The 18673-nt window shown below is 38.0% G+C and overlaps 2 protein-coding genes across 2 annotated transcripts; both read left to right on the top strand.

Moving 5' to 3' along the window:
- Window positions 1-10150, top strand: lman1 (lectin, mannose-binding, 1). Its single transcript, XM_079178711.1, has 13 exons — window positions 1-227; window positions 1312-1466; window positions 2074-2181; window positions 2459-2520; window positions 2838-2937; window positions 3089-3212; window positions 3972-4030; window positions 4186-4318; window positions 4511-4698; window positions 4925-5004; window positions 8523-8685; window positions 8782-8906; window positions 9651-10150. Exons 1-13 carry the CDS (start codon window positions 8-10, stop codon window positions 9685-9687), a joined length of 1554 nt encoding a protein of 517 aa, XP_079034837.1. The 5' UTR covers window positions 1-7; the 3' UTR covers window positions 9688-10150.
- Window positions 10151-12594: 2444 nt separating this feature from the next.
- Window positions 12595-17386, top strand: cplx4a (complexin 4a; the record flags this gene model as incomplete). The annotated part of the gene is made up of 3 exons (XM_079178598.1): window positions 12595-12758; window positions 14547-14634; window positions 17159-17386. The coding sequence occupies 3 exons, from the start codon at window positions 12595-12597 to the stop codon at window positions 17384-17386; spliced, it is 480 nt and encodes a 159-aa protein (XP_079034724.1).
- Window positions 17387-18673: the final 1287 nt, after the last annotated feature.

Here is an 18673-nt window from a genome sequence, read left to right as displayed (position 1 = left end):
CAGAAACATGGCGGTGTCCATAGCACAGCGCCCGTCTGCCAACGGTCGTGTGTTGATAATAACTTTTCTCACAACGGTAATATTTCACTGCAGTGTCGCTGACATCGCCGCCGGTGCCTCGACGCCAGAGGAGCTTCCTCACCGCCGATTCGAGTACAAATACAGCTTCAAAGGACCGCACCTGTCTCAGACCGACGGCGGGGTCCCGTTTTGGATCCACACTGGAAGTAAGTTTCCAGCTGTCAACATCCACAGAGCTCGCTAGGTCGTCTTGCTGTTTCAGTTTAAAACACTCGTGTATGAAGACGACTCGAGGTCGGTGGCGTTTGGCTGGTTTATTACTGACGTGTTTCCGCGGAGGATGTTTCAGAAATGACAGCAGGTTTGCTTTGTCCATTCAAAACCGCAACATGGAATTCATTCATTTAAGCACCCCTAGCTTTTATGTCGGATTCAAACCGTGTCCTGGCAGCACGTTAAAGGCGCTGACTGTCTATTAGAGTCCGTGCACAGTAGACACATGCAACAAGAAAGTGTTGAACTTTCCTCTCGTCAAAATGGGCCTTTGGATTCTTGCATCACCTCAGCTGAGTTGTCCACTTGCTGATATGAGCACTCAATAAGCAGCAGCATGAGATTACACTGCATTCCCCCTAAATCAGCATTGATATCAGGCTGTAACATTATCAGTCTGCTGATTCATTATTTTTTGTTCTAACACAATGTTCCACAGTCAAAGATGACATCATGAAGTATCATTTGGAGATATTGTGTCGCATAGGACAATATAGTGGTGACAAGGAAGCACCTCTATTGTCAGGCGTGGCCTAGAATGTGTGGAACTAGCCTCAAACCAGGGATGTTTGAGGCTATATATATATATGTATATAGCCTCAAACCAGGGATGTTTGAGGCTATAGTATAGCCTCAAACCAAGGACACTTGAGGCTATATATATGTATATAGCCTCAAACCAGGGATGTTTGAGTTACAATGAAAAGCAGCAAGTGATTAGTGACATTAACAACTAATATAGTTATTATTATTTCAGCACAAGTATGCAAATGTTTAAGTAGCATGGGTTTGTTCAACCTAGATTGTTAAAACAAATATTAGAACAATGTTCTACAATTAGAGTGTAGGCACACCCTGTTAATGCTGACTCATGATATCGAGCATGAGCTTCTTCACATCAGCTCGAGTGGAAGAAATACACACGCAGAACATGACTCCTTTATTGTTTTCTATAGGAATCATTCAACATATGTTACTATCTCTGCTTATTCTGTCCCTCTCTCCTCTCCATCCAAGATGCTATTCCCGGTGCAGACCAGGTGCGCATCACGCCGTCCCTCAGGAGTCAGAAGGGCTCCGTGTGGACAAAAAACAAAGTCAACTTTAACCACTGGGAGGCCGAGGTGACATTCAGAGTATCTGGAAGAGGCCGGATGGGAGCGGACGGTTTGGTGAGGAGGGGTGACACACCCGACATACTCTATCCGCTATACTAGGGCTGCGTATTAATACTGTTACACTACCGACCAAACTGTATTTGTAGCATCGAGTGCCATGAATCTAAAGTTAGTTTTATGCAGCCAGAGCAATGAATGAAAAGTGGTTTAAAAAACATATTGATATTCCCCAAACTGAGGAAGTGTTGGTTGAGCTTCTGGTTTAATGACGCAATCCTAATCTGCACTACCCTGCAGTTTACACTTAATCCACAACCTCACTCCCAAATGATTTCCAACCTCATAATTGATGAATAAACCAACCATTACAATGTATTGATGTGAGGAACTAAGATCAGTAGTGAGAGCTGAGATTTTACCTAATTCTGTCACAACATTCAAATATAACATACTGTTTGCCTGTCACACTTTGTGTGTCCGATATGGAAGAACTTGCATGTATACCTGTAATATTTACTCCAACATTCACCTGACTTACCTTATTTTGGAGAGAAACCTCAAAGACGCAAATCCAAAGAGGAAACTGGACAACTGTCTCTGACTTTAGTTTTGTAAAAGAAGCTGAAACTAACACTTGTACCACGTTTTCTTTGTCCGTCAGGCTGTGTGGTTCACCTCGGAACAAGGCCTCGACGGTCCGGTGTATGGCGGCGCCGACCAGTGGAATGGAATCGGAATCTTCTTTGACTCCTTCGACAACGACGGGAAGGTCAGTGTTCATTGTTTATTATGTATGTTAATTTAAATACTTTACAATTTGTGTTTTGTCTTTATTTTTTATAGTTGGATATGTTTCTAAGTAGATAGATAAATAGATCACTTTTATGTAAAACAAATGTTTTCATAGGTCTGATGACATTTGAATATGATATATTTCAGGTATGGGATTAATATTTTAAAATAAGATTACATAAAATCAAAGGTCTGGTCTTCAGATGAACAACAGGATTAATGTGTTTCCTTGTTTTCTTCCACCTTCATTCCAGAAAAATAACCCAGCTATAGTTGTTGTGGGAAACAATGGCAAACTTGTTTATGACCATCAAAAGTAAGTAAACACTTTTTATTTTGCTTTCCCTCAGATGTCCTCACCAACTCAAATTTTAACAACTTAAAGAAGATTAGGAAATATGATTATATTTGCTTGGAAAGTAAATAATCCCCTATCTTCTCCTAATCTCCCCCGGGCCAGTGAAAGCTTTAAATCACTTTTTCAATGCCATTTCAGTTTATCTTAGAATTCACACTGTTTACAAAAACATACATTCGTGTTATTCACCTATTTAATGACCTCCACCTCTGTGTGGATTACTGTGCTTGAATGCAATCGATGTAATTTGTCTTTAAAATGTTGTTTTGATCCAGTGATGGCACCACACAATCCCTCGGCACATGTTTGCGAGACTTCCGCAACAAACCCTATCCTGTCCGATCCAAAATAACGTACTACCAGAAGACGCTGACGGTAGGGGAACACGTGGAGCGCTGGTTATTTCCTGTGTAAATGAAGCTGTATATGAAGAGAATAAAAGCCCCTTTCAGCCCAGTGGCGCTGATCTTAATATATCGCACATGTTGGATGATCAGCACAGTCATTGTTCTGTCTTCCTCCTCAGGTGATGATCAACAATGGTTTCACTCCTGACAGAGACGACTACGAGTTCTGCACAAAGGTGGACAACATGGTCCTCCCCAGTGAAGGCTTCTTTGGTATTTCAGCTGCCACCGGTGGTTTAGCAGGTATTGTTCAAACCTCTGTGTTGAAAATCCTTAAAGTTGTGAGTGAAATGTGAGTTTGAGTTGTGAATTTTGAGTCCTAATTAAAACTACTGCCCCTCTGAGCCACTTAGAATCCTTAAATTAGCACAGGTGGAGACGCTGATTTGTGGTTGTTCCACAGGAACATGTGTTTCCATGTAAGGACTGTTTAGTTTACAGTAAGATTTGAAATAAGGACAATAAAATTAATACAAACAGGCAGTTATGCATTTTCATTTTGTTGAAGGAAGAGAACTTTCAATAAGATTTCTTGGATAGATTTTAGTTCCATAAGTTACCCTATTATCTCAATATTATGAGCTAATTACTCTATTATTACCTCTCTGTTATCCTCTTTTCCATCAGTATATTTTAACTCTACCACCATTATCCATTTGTATTACCTCATTATTGATGTTTTACCTTGATAAAACAGTTACGCTGTGTTATTAATGTTATTCCCGAGAATCTGTACCCTATTGAGATGTTCCTACTGTTACTGTCATGTTTCTGACCTGCCAAAAAATCTACGGATATTACTATTGTTATAATCAAGATATTACCAAGTTACTCTGTGATTGCCATGCTATGACCCCAGTTTCACTCTTTTTACCCTCAATTATAACCCCTTTGTAACCCTGTAACCCTATTACCATGCACTAATGTAAAGTGCTTCCATGATTTAAAATATGTTCGTTTCTGTTGTGATTTTTGTAATTCAGAATTTCTTTCCTCCATTAGATGACCACGATGTTTTGTCCTTCTTGTTGTTCAGACTCTCAGAGCCGGGCCAGCAACCGGTAACTACATTTTACGAGAGCTCCTAATACTTTCACAATCCAGTGTGTGTGTGCTTTTCTGTAGCTGTGTGCCTATGCGTGCGCATGCTTGTATGTGCACAAGTAGCCTAAGCACAGCCTCTATTGAGGTTTTTTTTTTGTCTCTCCCGCTGAAGCCCCCACCTGAATCTGAGATTCCTAAAGAAGAGAAGGACAAGTACCAGGAGGAATTTCAGAACTTCCAGCAAGAGCTCGACAAAAAGAAAGAGGACTTTCAGAAAGAGCACCCAGAGGTCCAAGGAGAGCCAAGTTAGTTCTCCGAAATCAAAATGATCATAAACAGACGCATAAAGTTTTAACTCTTTATCTGTTTTATATGATTTGAACAAGCCAAGTTAAATAGTTTGGAAGATATAAAACACTTTAAAGAGACATAAGTTACCTGACTAAATGTTTGTAGATTTTACTTGAATTGGTTTAAATCTTTGCATCTCTCTTCAGTTGAGGACTTCTACGAGAGTGTGAATGACCGGGAGATCCGTCAGGTGTTTGAGGGCCAGAACCGGATCCACCTGGAGATCAAACAGCTCAACCGGCAGCTCGCTATGATCCTGGACGAGCAGCGGCGATACGTCAACGTCATCACCGAGGAGGTCGCCAAGAAGGGGACGAACGCCGAGTCGGCGCAGGTGAGCGCGTCGATGCCGACGGATGGGTTCACACACTTAGCAACATAGTTGGTGGCTTAGAGTCAGTTAATTGATTTTAAAGGGCGTGCTCAAACTGATTATCAACACGTAAAGCAACCTGTTTATTCACCTCCACATTCTTTAACTGTTTTAATAACAGGTTATCAAGACTAATAACCTTTTTTTTGTTGAACCTTCAGACCATTGTGTTGTCTTTCTCTTCTAGCTGGATACTACAGGTCAACAACAGTTGGGCTCCGTCATAACCACCCAGCAGGAGGTTCTCAAAAATCTGAATGAGCTGAGGTAAGTAACAACAGTGTCATTGTTGTTGACGGTCGGTCAGCCTAAAATCTAGCTGTTGTTTTTGCAACAAACACGAAGAGAGATCTGTTGTACTAGCGTGAAAAACAAGGGAAATCCTGGCAGTTAAGTCCCTCAAATCATATTTAATCTCAGGATGCAGTGGTTGCAACATCACAGGTGTCTTCCAGCCGGATAATCCAACTGCAGTAAGTCAGTCGCATGCACGTTCCCACACAAAGACGCGCTGAAAGCTTCAGTGCTGAATGGGATAATCATCACACTGCCTTGGTCTTGGCTCTAAACCGTTTTACTCATTTGTTGTGGTATAATAAAAAACATTAATTGCAGAGATAAGAAGTTGCATAATTTATCCCTGTTTTTAAAACAGGACTTCCCTAAAGAGTTTGGTCCGTTTCTTCTTAAACCTTTTTGTTATTGGGTTTTGCAGGATTATACAACATTTCTATGAAATACAAATACATTTTATAATGTGCCATCAAGGAACACGGACATGTATTTTTACAAAGAGAAAAAAAACACACGTTACGCACAAACCAGCGGTGAAACAAGCAAACTGGAACGCAACGAAAATGCATAATAATGAGGACCAACAAGCGCAAGTTAGTGTTGCTACTCTACCGTTTAAACAAAAAATATATATAATAAAGAAAGTAAGTAAAGAAAATGAATTTTTTAAATCCCCACCGTGAATAACTGATATCATTGCTGAGACATACAGCCGGATATAGTAATCTCCAGCTGTAATCTTCTCCTTTATTAATTATATTTACAGTCTCCTTCCCACTCTCAGATGAGAGGCTGAACAGGTTTTTAATGCCAAGATAATGCAGCTTAAAATAGATTTTATGATGGTGTGCCTTCCTTGACCGTTTGATTTTGGTACTTATAGTAAGTAAGCCTGATTAGGTGTTCACAATGTGACGTATTGATGTTTAGCGCTTGGATCTTGTGCTTTTGTATTGCTTGCCTAAGGTCCTTGTAGGCTTAGTCATTGTGAGCACGCAACAGATTTAAAAACAATGTCCTCTTCAAAACCCTTCTCATAAATGTGTGTTTTTCTCCATTTCCCCAATAATTACGTTATGAGTGATCAAACTAGTCTGCTTATTTCTAGTCAACCATTTGGATGTTCAGCTGTTAATTGTCTTCAGTTCTTTAATTAACGTCAGCACAACAAAGACATTTTGTTTATTTATTCAAACGGGACGCGTTTGTCCTGTGGCTGCAGTTTCATCGTGTGTCTTAATTTCGACACACCATCTGCATTAAAAATTAATCAGAATCGCAAGATATTAAAGATTTTATTTCATGTAACATTAATCTCTTAGTCTCGTGTATCATAAAAGAACCAAGCTGTTTATATGCCCTAAATCCAACAGGACATTCATCCTCAAATACACGATTTTCTTTATTATATTGTTGACCCATAACTCACACATGGGACCCAGACTCTCACTTCCAACGTGTCTCATTTGCTCATCACACCCAAGTGAATCATATTGTACAAACAGCAGGAAAAGACAAGAGTTTCTGTGATGGTTCAATTTAAAGAAAGCACACGATCAGAGGTGCACAGGATTAAGATGATTGACACTGAATATGAGTTGAGACCCGGGCAAAAGGCTGCAGCTGCTCCCTCTAATGTGCTAATGTGAGCAACTGATCTGTATTACTTTGTAGATTAAGCTCTTAGTTTATCCTGGCCCATCTTTTAAACACAGAGTTTATGATAGGACCTCATCTCAGACTCCAAGGAGGGCTTTCTGCTCATAAATGGGTCACTTGTGGCAGATGAAGATTAGACGTAGGCTTTAATAAATGCTCACTTACTTTCTCAAGGGAGATTTTTGTTTCCCCCCTCTCTGTGAAGCAAATTAGATTTTGTTTGTATGTCATCCCTGTCCATCCTTTCAGACCGCAGCCATGTGGCCGAGCAAGAAAAGGCCACCATCTTAGCACCGTTTTGTCCTTATCAGATTAGTCGTCTTTAAATACATCTGTCGTACACGAGCAAAACACGCTTTACCGCCAATTGATTTCTTGTCACAATCCTCCCCTCGGGGCCCGTCGGACTTACTTTCATTTGTCACGTCACTTTTTTTTCCCCTTCATAATCGTCTTAGATGTGTTTAAGATGATAAGGGAAACTTATTGCTTTCTCCCTGTAAGTAATCAACTTTAAGAAATTTCATTTTGGGGAGAAATATGATCCGGGCTTAGATGTCTTGTTTCTCTTCTGAGAATGGTTTACGCTGCGCTTCATTCACTGATGAAATTGAAAGTGAAGGATACAGATTTTATATTTCATAATTAGTGAGCCATGAGAGCAATGGTTTTTAAAATGTGTGTATTTTATCTGATGTAGTTTTGAGGTGACTGACACCATGAGCAGACATTAGTGTTGACTTTTAACCCTCGTGAGTTATTGAATTATGAATTCCCGGTTGAGGTCGCCGGACCAAGAAATGGCACAGAATATTTATTACGCAGGTCTTTGCTCATTTAAACATATATAAAATATTTGTATGTGCATTTTAGACATGCTGGTGGGATTTTTATTTTTCCTTTTGTCAGCGCCAACTAGCCAACATTTGACGAACGTATAATAAACTGTATTTATATTAGGTTTACTAATACTGGTAATGCTTCAGCGTTAGTGGAAGTTGCAGATACTTTGGATTGAATCGGTTTCAATACAGAGACACAAAGAGGAAATGTCTTTCTTAAAATACTGTAACTTTGTCTAATTTAGACACAGACAAAAACAATGACATGTTTTCCCATTGTTGGCAATTAAGTTACTGACTAGCTAACAAACCAGTAATGGTGAAACAACTACTGAGAGTGCATCCACACTGAGCCTGTGGTCGTCTCGAGGAAACCAAACCTTTTATTATTATTATTTTGTTATTCAAAACATTTTCTTTGCTGTTCTCCGTTTGGAAAGACTTCCAGCTTCTTCCCAAAGAAACGGTACAATACGTTTCCGATGACGTCATTTTTTTTTTGTTTCCACTTCATTTTCCTTTTTTTTTTGTTTTTCAATCACAATTTTTTTCATTTCTTTAGCGTGATGACTAGACTCTGGATTCCAGATCGTCTGTTTCTTAACCTCCTGTACTTGTAATCTGTTGTAAGAACATGTTGTGATAAGGGATTAATTCAGCAATCATGACCTCTTTTATCAGATGGTAATTTTCTGTTTTTCAAACTTTGACAATATGTAGCCTCCAGTGAATAGGGATTAAAAGATTAATTTTGGACAATTTGTATTACTGTAAATAAATGATACCACACAGCGTATTTACTGGGCATCATGTTTCCCAACATAGACTGAAATTGACATTTTGACTATATTTCAGGGATATTTATTTGGCATTATTTGGTGCTGCTGCACTAAAGATTCTATCATTTCAGTCCTTTGGGGAAAAGCAGCTGCAGTATTAATGTGTTTCGCTTCTACAGAGACTTAGCGTGCCTTTTCTTTGTCCCTGCAGGAACTCCTTTTCTGAGTCACTGAAACAGATCGGCTCAACCCAACACCAGGCTAACGCAGGCGGGATAGGAACCTACGAGACCATTCAGCACTTCAACGACATCAAGGAACATCTGCACATGGTCAAAAGGGACGTGGAGCACCTGGTGCAGCGTAATGCTCAGGTATGGATCACAGTGCGGAGCCTCACATGGAGCAGTGTATAGAATAGATCCATATCGGCTGAACTCGCGTTGTTATTTGTATGTTTTCACCCTCAGAATCCAGCTGAGAAGATTATGAAGTGCCCCGACGTGCCGCCCATGCCGACCTGCTTAGCCACTCTTCATTTTGTGATCTTCATTGTCGTCCAGTCAGTCCTGTTCTTCTGCTACATCATGTACAAGTAAGACATCAGCCTCTCCACTGTTCCAACAATCAGCAACTCTGGTTTGGTCAAAATAAGTAATGCACTCATATTTTGGGAAGCCATTTGTGCTTTTGGAAATCTAACTCGTTTGCAATACAAGCAAAGAAAACAAGAAGGCCTCGTCACTAGATGCAGGAAGGACACGTTTTCAGAAAAGCAGCAAAAACTGCAAGCGTTTCTCTCACTATCTCCTTAACTCCGATAGATAGAGATGTGGTTGGAAATCTGTAAAATGTTCCCTTAAAGTACAAATTTGAGGTACTTGTACTTAACGTGTGTATTGTATTAAGTTGAATATTGTACTTTTTATTACACTACATTTATTTAACAACCGTAGTTGCTTGTAACTTTGTGGATTCAGGTTATAAATACAAATTATAAATCAACTAATAAATTATAATGGATTATTACGGATTACCGGCAGTATATAAAGTAGTTGAAAGTACCAGCTGCAATATTAGTGATACTTACATTAATGCATCACTAATATAATCCAGTGATATTATATAGATTATTCTGTAATGGGATATTCTGCATAATGACGTCTTTTACTTTGGTACTTTAAGTATATTTTGATGCTAATAATTCTATACTTGTACTTCAGATGTTGAGCAGGACGTTTACTTGTAACAGAGTATTTCTACATTGTGGTGTTGCTGAAGAGTACTTCTTCCTCCCCTGTCTGTAACGCTTTGTGTCTCTCCTTCTTTTCTCCTGCAGAAGTCAACAAGAAGCAGCAGCAAAGAAGTTCTTTTGATGAAATAACTTTATGAAAAGAAAGCGTGTAAATGAGAAAATGTCCATTTTGGTAATTTTTTGGGTTTGATTATTTTCAGATTGTAAGTTATTGTACCTGAAAATAATTTGTTTTAGTTAGTTGCAGATTTTTTGATTTGATCAATAAATCATTGCGTATGAATTCTCTTGTGAGACCTGTGGATTTCCAATAAGATGTAACATTTTCCTTGCAGTATTTTTGGATGGTCGGATCCTTTTTTGAGTTTGTTTTCAAAAGTCAAAATCGTCCCCCAATCCCTTTTCATGAAACTGAACTGACGAGAACAAAAAACCTGTGTTTTGAAATGTGTAATTTTGTATAAAATATTGAACTATTAGTGACGAAAACTCGCTGCTTCCGTTTAGCTGCTTTGATCGAGTCAAACGTGTCAGAATCTGACATATACTCGACATGAACAATTTACATAAACCGAAAACCCAAATCACTCTGTGGTGTCTGCTCATTGCATCGTGTGAGATACTTTTCATCTGCATTCAATCTCACCTGTTGATCTCTCATAACAGTTTATTCCAGTTAGCACCTTCAGCACATAGATGTGTAGCCGTACATCTTAGAGTAAAGACATGTAACAAGCAACACGTTATCAGTAGAACTTTGTACCACCTATTTATTTTTACAAGCCGTATATAAATAGCTTAAAACACACTATGTAGTTACAGACATTTATAAACTCGTATCGTTTCACTACATTTTGAATTGGTATTCCTGAATAAACAGTTTGCATGATGCAATTACACAATTGAAGAAATGTTTGCAGTGTGTTACAGTATAACACATTTATTAACAGTTGGAGTTTAAAGATTGTTGATAAATACATAAACACTTACAATTTCCCTTATATCTGCTTACAACTACATTTTGCTGTGTTATGGTGTATTATAAACCACTTATAATGATTCAAAACTGTTTATAAATGCTTCATAGAGTGTTGCTGTCATATTGACTCTAAAGCTACTGTATCAACACACAGCTCTGTCTGTGCCACGTCCGCTGTATCTATACACAAAGCCATACTTACGGCTCTGTGAAGCTGAGCAAAGGCACATAGCATTTAGCATTTAGCACCACTAACGGTGGTGGACGAAGTATTCACGACTAATACCACACTGTAAGAGTACTCCGTTACAAGTAAAAGTCCTGCATCGAAAATGTTACTTAAGAAAAGTAAGTATAATTCGGTAAATGTACTTTAAAGTAAAAATACTGGATGCAGAAAGATTTTTTCCATGAAAAATGACAAACAATTATTAAAATGGTTGGCATAAATTCTCAACTAATTTCTAAAACTTTTGGGTAGCATCATTTATAACAAAACATCGTGAATTAGAAGTTCTTAATTTTGCCCATTTTGTATGCAACAATCGTAATTTGCAAAGTAACTAAGTAAGGCTGTCCAATAATTGTAATAAAGTTAAAAAGTTCCCTCTGAAATGTTGCGGGGTAGAAGTAGAATGTGGCATGAAAAGAAAATACGTAAAGTAACGTATAAGTACCTAAGTACAATGTACATTGTACATTCCGGCACTGGGTATGTTGTTAACCATGATCACCATCTTAATTCAGGGTGTTGGCATACTAACATTTACTAATTAGCAGTAAACAGAAAGTACAGCTGAGGCTGATGAGTCATTAGTTTTGCAGGTATTTGTTTATAAACACCAAACATTGGACACATTCAAATATTGATCACCAAACTTATTCTAATTTATCCTGAGGGCAAAGGAAATGTTTGTAGCCTACGATATGTTTTGAAAATCCAATCTAATAGTGTTTGAGTCAGTATAGTCAATGGAGTATGTGTTTAATAAAATCATGCATGTCACTGTCAAAGAGGTTGACAAGTGGCAAAAAGAATGATATAATTTGGACCTAATGGTCTAAAACGCATCTCATGTAACTGAACTATCCGGGTTAAAATATCTGCAGGAATGTACTCACAATCCCAACATTTCCTGTAGTATTGAATAAAGGCAAAAATAATAAAACTTACATTTACATGTAAGATATTACATGACATATTTGGTTGCAGATGAGCATTTCTGAAATGTTTGAGTGCTCAAAAATATCAGGTTAACCTACAAGTTCTTCACCAGAGCTTGCAGATAGCGATGTGGTGATAGGGTGAAACGTCTCCTCCCCATCTCTCATCCTCCTGTCAATCATTCTCCCATTGAACAATAGCACGGCATTAACGATGGCCCCAGTGGGGGGATAAACAAGACTGTAATCCTGCTCCTCTCTCCTCTCTCTCTCTCTCTCTCTCTCTCTCTCTCTCTCTCTCTCTCTCTCTCTCTCTCTCTCTCTCTCTCTCTCTCTCTCTCTCTCTCTCTCTCTCTCTCTCTCTCTCTCTCTCTACCCTGCTTGGTCTCAGCAGCATAATCTGCACATGGGCCAGTCAGTACTTTACTAATATGATTAAGCACTAGTGGGCGGAAGCAGAATATGTGTGGTACCAAACTGAAGACGGCCATCTCCAAAAACATGTTCATGATGAGCGCTGCACCTTCAAAAGAATGTAAAAAGTGTCCGAATTAATAAAGAGAAATATCTACAAAGGTCTGCATGATTTAAAAATAGAGAGAAAACAGGCCATCTGCCTCTTAGCATAGTGGAGCAGGGAGGATTAAATCCAGATTATGGCCGTTGTGTGTGTGTGTGTGTGTGTGTGTGTGTGTGTCTGTTGCTTGTCGTCAGTGTGTCCTTGGCTCCATAGACAAGCAGCAGGTTAGCTAGAGAGCTACCACTGGATTTGACAGCTATAGGAAGCCGAACCGGTGGGCGCCATAAGGGGAGCAGCATCACTTTCGCCTTTTTTAAAAATATTCGCACACCCTCGCCGAGTGAACAGTCACACAACAACTCAAGATGGCTTTCTTGATCAAGAGCATGATTGGGAACCCCCTGTCGGGGATCGGTCTCGGTGGTGGAGGTGACAAGGAAGAGGAGGCCGCCCCCACAGATCCCGCCAAAGCAGCAGGGATGACACGCGAGGAGTATGAAGAGTACCAAAAACAAGTGGTGGAGGAGAAGTAAGTAGTAACTTGGACAGTGCGCTCCATTTTGAATTGCTGCCATTGTCCCAAAGAAAACAGTATGGCTGCAGAATGTACAATCTGACCTTGACGAGCTGTTTCATACTCCCCTCCACTTTCCGCTCTTTTGCACTTCCATCTTTTTTTTGCCAAACCCTAACTAAATGTAAACACTCATCTATGTATTGTTTTCAGGAGCTTGCAATGAGCAAGCTGTGTTTTTGAGAGATGCATCTGTTGCTGAAGGTCACAGCAGAGGTACCAGCGTAGTGGATTTTGTTTTCTACATAATAACCCACTGAGGCCAATGGTCGTGCCTGGATCAATAATCTCCCATAATCTGTCATCTGTTTCTGCATCAAGAATCAGTTGGGGGAAACATTTAGAGGTTCTTTCTAGTTTTAAAAAGTAAACAATTGTAAAATGGCAGTTTTGCAATGATTTGCAGCTCGAAAACATGAAGTTATGGACAAAAGAAATTGGTATAATATATAAAACTAAAAATCCTTTGAGGAGATTCTGTGGTGGTGCAGCAAGGGAAAGCAATCACAGTCCTGCAAAATTATATGTATTCATCTATTTTATTTGGATCTTCATTGGAGGTAGTCCAGGTTCTCCACATCAAAAGCTGTTTTTAAAAGCATTTTACCGACACTCTTACGTTATTCCTTATGGAATATCTTTCAAATTTATTTTGATTGACTTTTAATAAATTTGAGCAGGTAGCTTGGTTTTCTGCACCACCATGTTGCTCTCCTGCATGTACGAATGTACGCAGAGCAACATTGTGATTAATCCGTCCTTAATCCGAAGAAATAGGGTTATTAATATTTTCTTTTAAAATTTGGACTTTTGTGAGACGGAGTACATTTTGCAGCATCAAGCAGATCCTGTGTTGCATAACAAGATTAATCCAGCCTCACCGCTCTTATGTTTGGGAAATGACCACATTTTGAACCATACAAATGTTTGATAGAAATTAAAATGGCAGAACATGAAAGTTCTTCTAAAATATTGTATAAATATCTGTATAATGTGTCGAAGAGAACAAGCGTTTCATCAAATGTATAGTTAGTTAGAAACCCCTGTCCACTGTGTTTTTGTTTCACTACAGTTCAAGTTGTGGCGTCTTGGCTTGATTTCAAATCTGTTTGTGTCAGTCTGGCCTAATAATCCAATCTTTAATTAGCTCAGAGAAAGTACGCAAGTCTCGCCTTGAAAATACTGAAATACGCAGGTTCAAGACTTAAGACAGAAGATACATATTTGCTTTGATAAGTTGATTCAAAGATTAAAAATAGAATCACTGATATTTTCTATAAATGTTGCTAACACTGATGTCACAACAACATTTAATTCAACAGGTAACATAACAGAGTTTATCTTTTATTCTACGAATCTAAAGGAAGTTAACTTAGAGTAACTAATTAAATGAACCTGCACACATTACAGATTTCATATATTTTGTTATTCTCTTTCAAAAACTGCAAATAACCCTGTTGCCAAACAAAACATGGCCTTTGTGTTGAGCTGAATTGTCTGTTATTTATCTGATTGTGTATGCATGAAAATATTTTCAATGGAAAACATCCATTGGCACGCTGATGACAGCACAAGGTCATCAAATTCCACTTTGCTGGTATTTTCTTGCAGCTTCCCTCTATTTAAAATATTAAATATTGTAAATTAAATAAATAATATTAGTACATTAAACCAACCTGGGATGTTCTTGAGGCCAACAATAAAGGTTCCTGTGTTAATAATATATGTATTTTTTCATGTCAGGATGGAGAGAGATGCAGATTTCTTACACAAGAAGGCAGAAAGGGCAACATTGAGGGTGTGCCTCCGAGAAAAATACAGGCTGCCAAAGGTAAATACTTTTTATTCCTACAGTTCTTGTATTAATAAACTCTCCTAAACAGGAACACAAAGGCATAATGGTTGACTTTAAATGAAGTATATTCAATGGTTAATAACACACTATAAAGTAGTTGTAGGCAGATAGAAGGACATTTGTAAGTAACTATTATAACTTACATATAAAGACATGTTTCATATTACAAATGTCCTATATTGTCATTCATTATCTGTTTATACAGCAGCCTCCACGAATGGATGTCTGCTTACGACTACATTAGAGTTTGTTACAGACGTATAGTATTACCAATTGCTTATCACTTATTATGAGGTCTCTGTATCAATTAGTTGTTTTTGTTCATCAGATTATATAACTCCTTTTCTCAGTCGTTTAATAAATAAACATTAAATGTCTTTACTGTCCAGCGGTCGTGTGCAAAAGCATGGTTTGGTGACTGAGCTAGGTGTCCTGCCTGCGGAGGCAGAGCAACAAATAGATGCTTTGTGGTTGAGGTTATCTTTATCTAATAGCTGCAGCTTGGACGACAGGAGGTGGAAGCCATGCCAGTAGATTAGTGGGATAGACGTTCAACTCACGTCTTGGAAGACGTTAGCCTATGTGTCCCATGTTGCACCTTGAGTCTTACAAGCAGCTAAATGCTGCTGAGCAGGTGTCCCAGGCTCATTAGGGAGCGCTGGGCAGTGTGAACTGGCTTTAAAAAAAAGAATAACACCTACTTTAGTGGATGTAAACTGTGCAACTGCACGATTTTAAAGGACTATTAAAGAAAAATAAGCGGTGATGGAAGGAGCAAATAAGGTATGTGGGGATTTGTTAAGCCATCCAAAATTAAATACGGGTAGAGTGTCTTCTAATCTTGTAAACTAATCTAGAGGTGGACACTTGCTTGTGAAGAACTGTATGTCTCTTTGGCAAAAGAGCAAAATCAATTTCCAATACAGCTAATACTAATGATCTTTATTCATCTGAATGCAGTGATGACCTTGGCTGCTGGAGGCGTCTCTTATAGTGCAAAGCACCAGACACTCTATTGTTCGGTTTTCTGGTTTAAACAATGAGTGCATTTCTTTTTATTCTTTGTCTTTTAAATTGAAACCACACATTTCTTATGGGGACAATTGCCGGAGGTCATACACATAAATCTAATTATTTCTCAATCATGTTTACATTACTTGCCAGTTTGAAAGAACAAATGACAATGGGTCTTTAATGGAACTGGAATATGCATTTTAAATGGATTTTCATCAACAATAAGACACCTAAAGGGATCCTGTTCGGTTGATTCTTTTCATTTAACGGGTAGGAGGATGAGAACACACCTACATGCTACCATGTAGGTGTGTAAATAATAAATAATAATGGTACAATTGTACACTATGAGGAGAAACAAGAAGTTGTTGCTGTTAGTCCTAATGGAATTAGAGTCTCGTGCAACGCTATAGAAGATATCTTTAGACTATCGTTGGGATTCGGGGACGAAAGGCTAAAGCAGGACTGAGATAATCCCACAGATTGACGTTTAAAGTAGTCCCAGTACGCTGCCTATTGCATGACTCTTCCAGATATTAAGTGATTAGATTGAGTTTGTTGGAAAGGCTTTAAATATAGCATGTCTATGATGCAAGTTGTAAGTAAAGTCAAAGGAGCCTTGAATCGTCATCACAGAATGTAGTTAACACAGACAGCAGAATATCCTGGAGTGCAGCTACTTGAATGTGGATTAAGACAGATCCTAGAGTTTGTCTGGCCTGATTGCATTTGTATTCAAATACAGACCAATGTATTGTATTTTAAAGTGCTTATGTGTTATATTCGAACTAAAGTAAATTCATATGACGATATAATTAATCAAAAATTGGTCAACAAATTAGTTTTGTGTTTAGTTCATCCTATGTTTCCTCTGATACACTGTGGTCGATATATTTGTCGTGTTTGTCAGATCAGAGTGTAAAAGGACAAAGATATATATCTTGTTTTGTTTTTTTAAATAAAGCAAGCCGACAGCATAGTAATCCTGTAAAAAGCCTTTCAGTCAGTCTTTAGCTTGTTTACTTCTCCAAATAATAATTCAATGCCATAAAAATACAGGCAGGGAAAACATAAATAAACTTTTCTTTCTATATTACTTAGAAAGTGTGCTTATAATAACTTGTTATTAGGGATAACTATTTTAACTCTAATATATTACTATTACAGAGAAAAGAAAGAATGTTTATGTATAAATGTAGTAAATCTAAGAAAGTCTCAAATAACTACCCACCACATTCTACAACAGTCTCAAAAAGAAAATGTTGTGACTTGTTTCATTTCAATATTTTGGAATTAACAACTATATTTGGAGGATAGAGAGAGAGAGAGAGCTTTCAATTGCATACCAAATGAGGACCACTGTGGTACTTTTATTGGCGACAAAACAGACTTTCCTATCCTCAATATCAAAAATCACCCTGAATCTGTGAAATGTCTGCGTTTCTGGGTCCTGACCGCGTTTTCTCCCCGATGTTGTCGTCTGCAGAGTGAGCAGGATGAGAACATGATTGAGATAGCCGGGGACGACGTGGACGTGCCTGAGGAGCTGTTAAAGATGGTGGATGAGGACGCCACGGAGGAGGAGGGCAAGGACTCCATCATGGGCCAGTTTCAAAACTTGCAGAACATGGACATGGACCAGCTGAAGGAAAAGGCCTCGGCCACCGTCACCGAGCTGAAGACCAAAGCAGAGGAGAAGTGCTCCGTCATGTGAACAGTCCGAGAGGATCTTCTGGGTTTAAATGATGAAGAAGAAGAGGAAGAGAAGAACACAAGAAAATAAATGTTAACACTTTCTGGGAATTTGCAGACTGAGCTGTGTTAATAATTCTGGGATTCAGTTACAACCGCCTACAAAGTATTCACTAGAAAGGCAAAGCATCTCTGTGTAATATCAAAAGGTGTTATTTCACTTCGGCTACCACTCTGCACCTACTGAAGGATATACTGTAAACGTTTCCCTGCTAGCTTGTTACTAAATTGATAATTGCAATAAACTGAAAATACTTTAAATTACAACCATGATACCCCATCTGCCCCCATGACACAAGCCACATTACATTTAAAACATAATGATTATTTGTGATATTATGTTCATTCTTTCTTTGTTTGTTGTTAATTGAATCAGCTAAGTCTCTAAAAGCGTGATTTTGAGTAAAATGAATAACAATGTACCAAGACTCAGTTATACGCAAGATCCCCCCCCCAAAAAAAACTTATGTAAGAAATTCAATCCTGTGTGAGTGTTTAAACGTTCCTTTTGTTCTGTTGGTTATGTGGTTGGTATTTGATCTTTGAATTAGCTATGACATTTAGATTGTTTTTTCTTTTGGTGTTATTACAAAGCAGACATGTCGATTTACTTTGATTGTCCTCATATACACATTTTAAGTGTAATAAAAGCTGTTGAGCCTGAAACATTTGAGACATTTCGCAAATTTGCACAAATCACTACTTTAAATACTGAATTATTTATTCTTTAAAAAGGAAATCAATTTGCATAAATAATGATAAAACACATGGAGATACTCATAAATATACAAATAAAGATGTATATTAAATACATGAAATATCATGTCACTAACAGTCATACAGTCACAGTATACTCTGTCATAAATGTGTCATAGCATAAAAATGATTGTAAAGTATGTTGAAAAATAACATGAAAAGAATTATAATATAGTAAGTCCAAAATTGTAATCAAAAAATCATAGTAAAGTATGTCGCAAAAATGTAATAGTATAGTATGCCATGAAAATTCAAAGTATACTATGTTGAAAAATGTCAGCGTATCTTATGTTAAAAATATGATCAAAAAGTAAAAAAAGGTAAAAAAAAAAAAAAGCATAGTATAAAATGTCGAAAAATGGAAGGAAATAGCAGTGTAAAATGTTGTAAAATTGCATTAAACATTTCATAGTGTAGCATGTTGCATGAAAAAGTACAAGTTTAGCATGTGGAAAAAGGAATTATAATATCATAACCATATCATTCTGTGTCA

Source organism: Pholis gunnellus, assembly GCF_910591455.1.
Source record: "Pholis gunnellus genome assembly, chromosome: 18".
Classification (NCBI taxonomy): Eukaryota; Metazoa; Chordata; class Actinopteri; order Perciformes; family Pholidae; genus Pholis; species Pholis gunnellus.
This window is presented reverse-complemented; position numbering and strand designations above follow the sequence as displayed.

Bases quoted from the DNA above. Each gene is read 5' to 3' on its own strand.
- lman1 (XM_079178711.1), top strand. From the start codon at position 8: ATGGCGGTGTCCATAGCACAGCGCCCGTCTGCCAACGGTCGTGTGTTG. The intron at 3,213-3,971 runs GTATTGTTCAAA...TTCCTCCATTAG, and splicing joins TGCCACCGGTGGTTTAGCAG to ATGACCACGATGTTTTGTCC. The intron at 8,907-9,650 runs GTAAGACATCAG...TTTCTCCTGCAG, and splicing joins TTCTGCTACATCATGTACAA to AAGTCAACAAGAAGCAGCAG.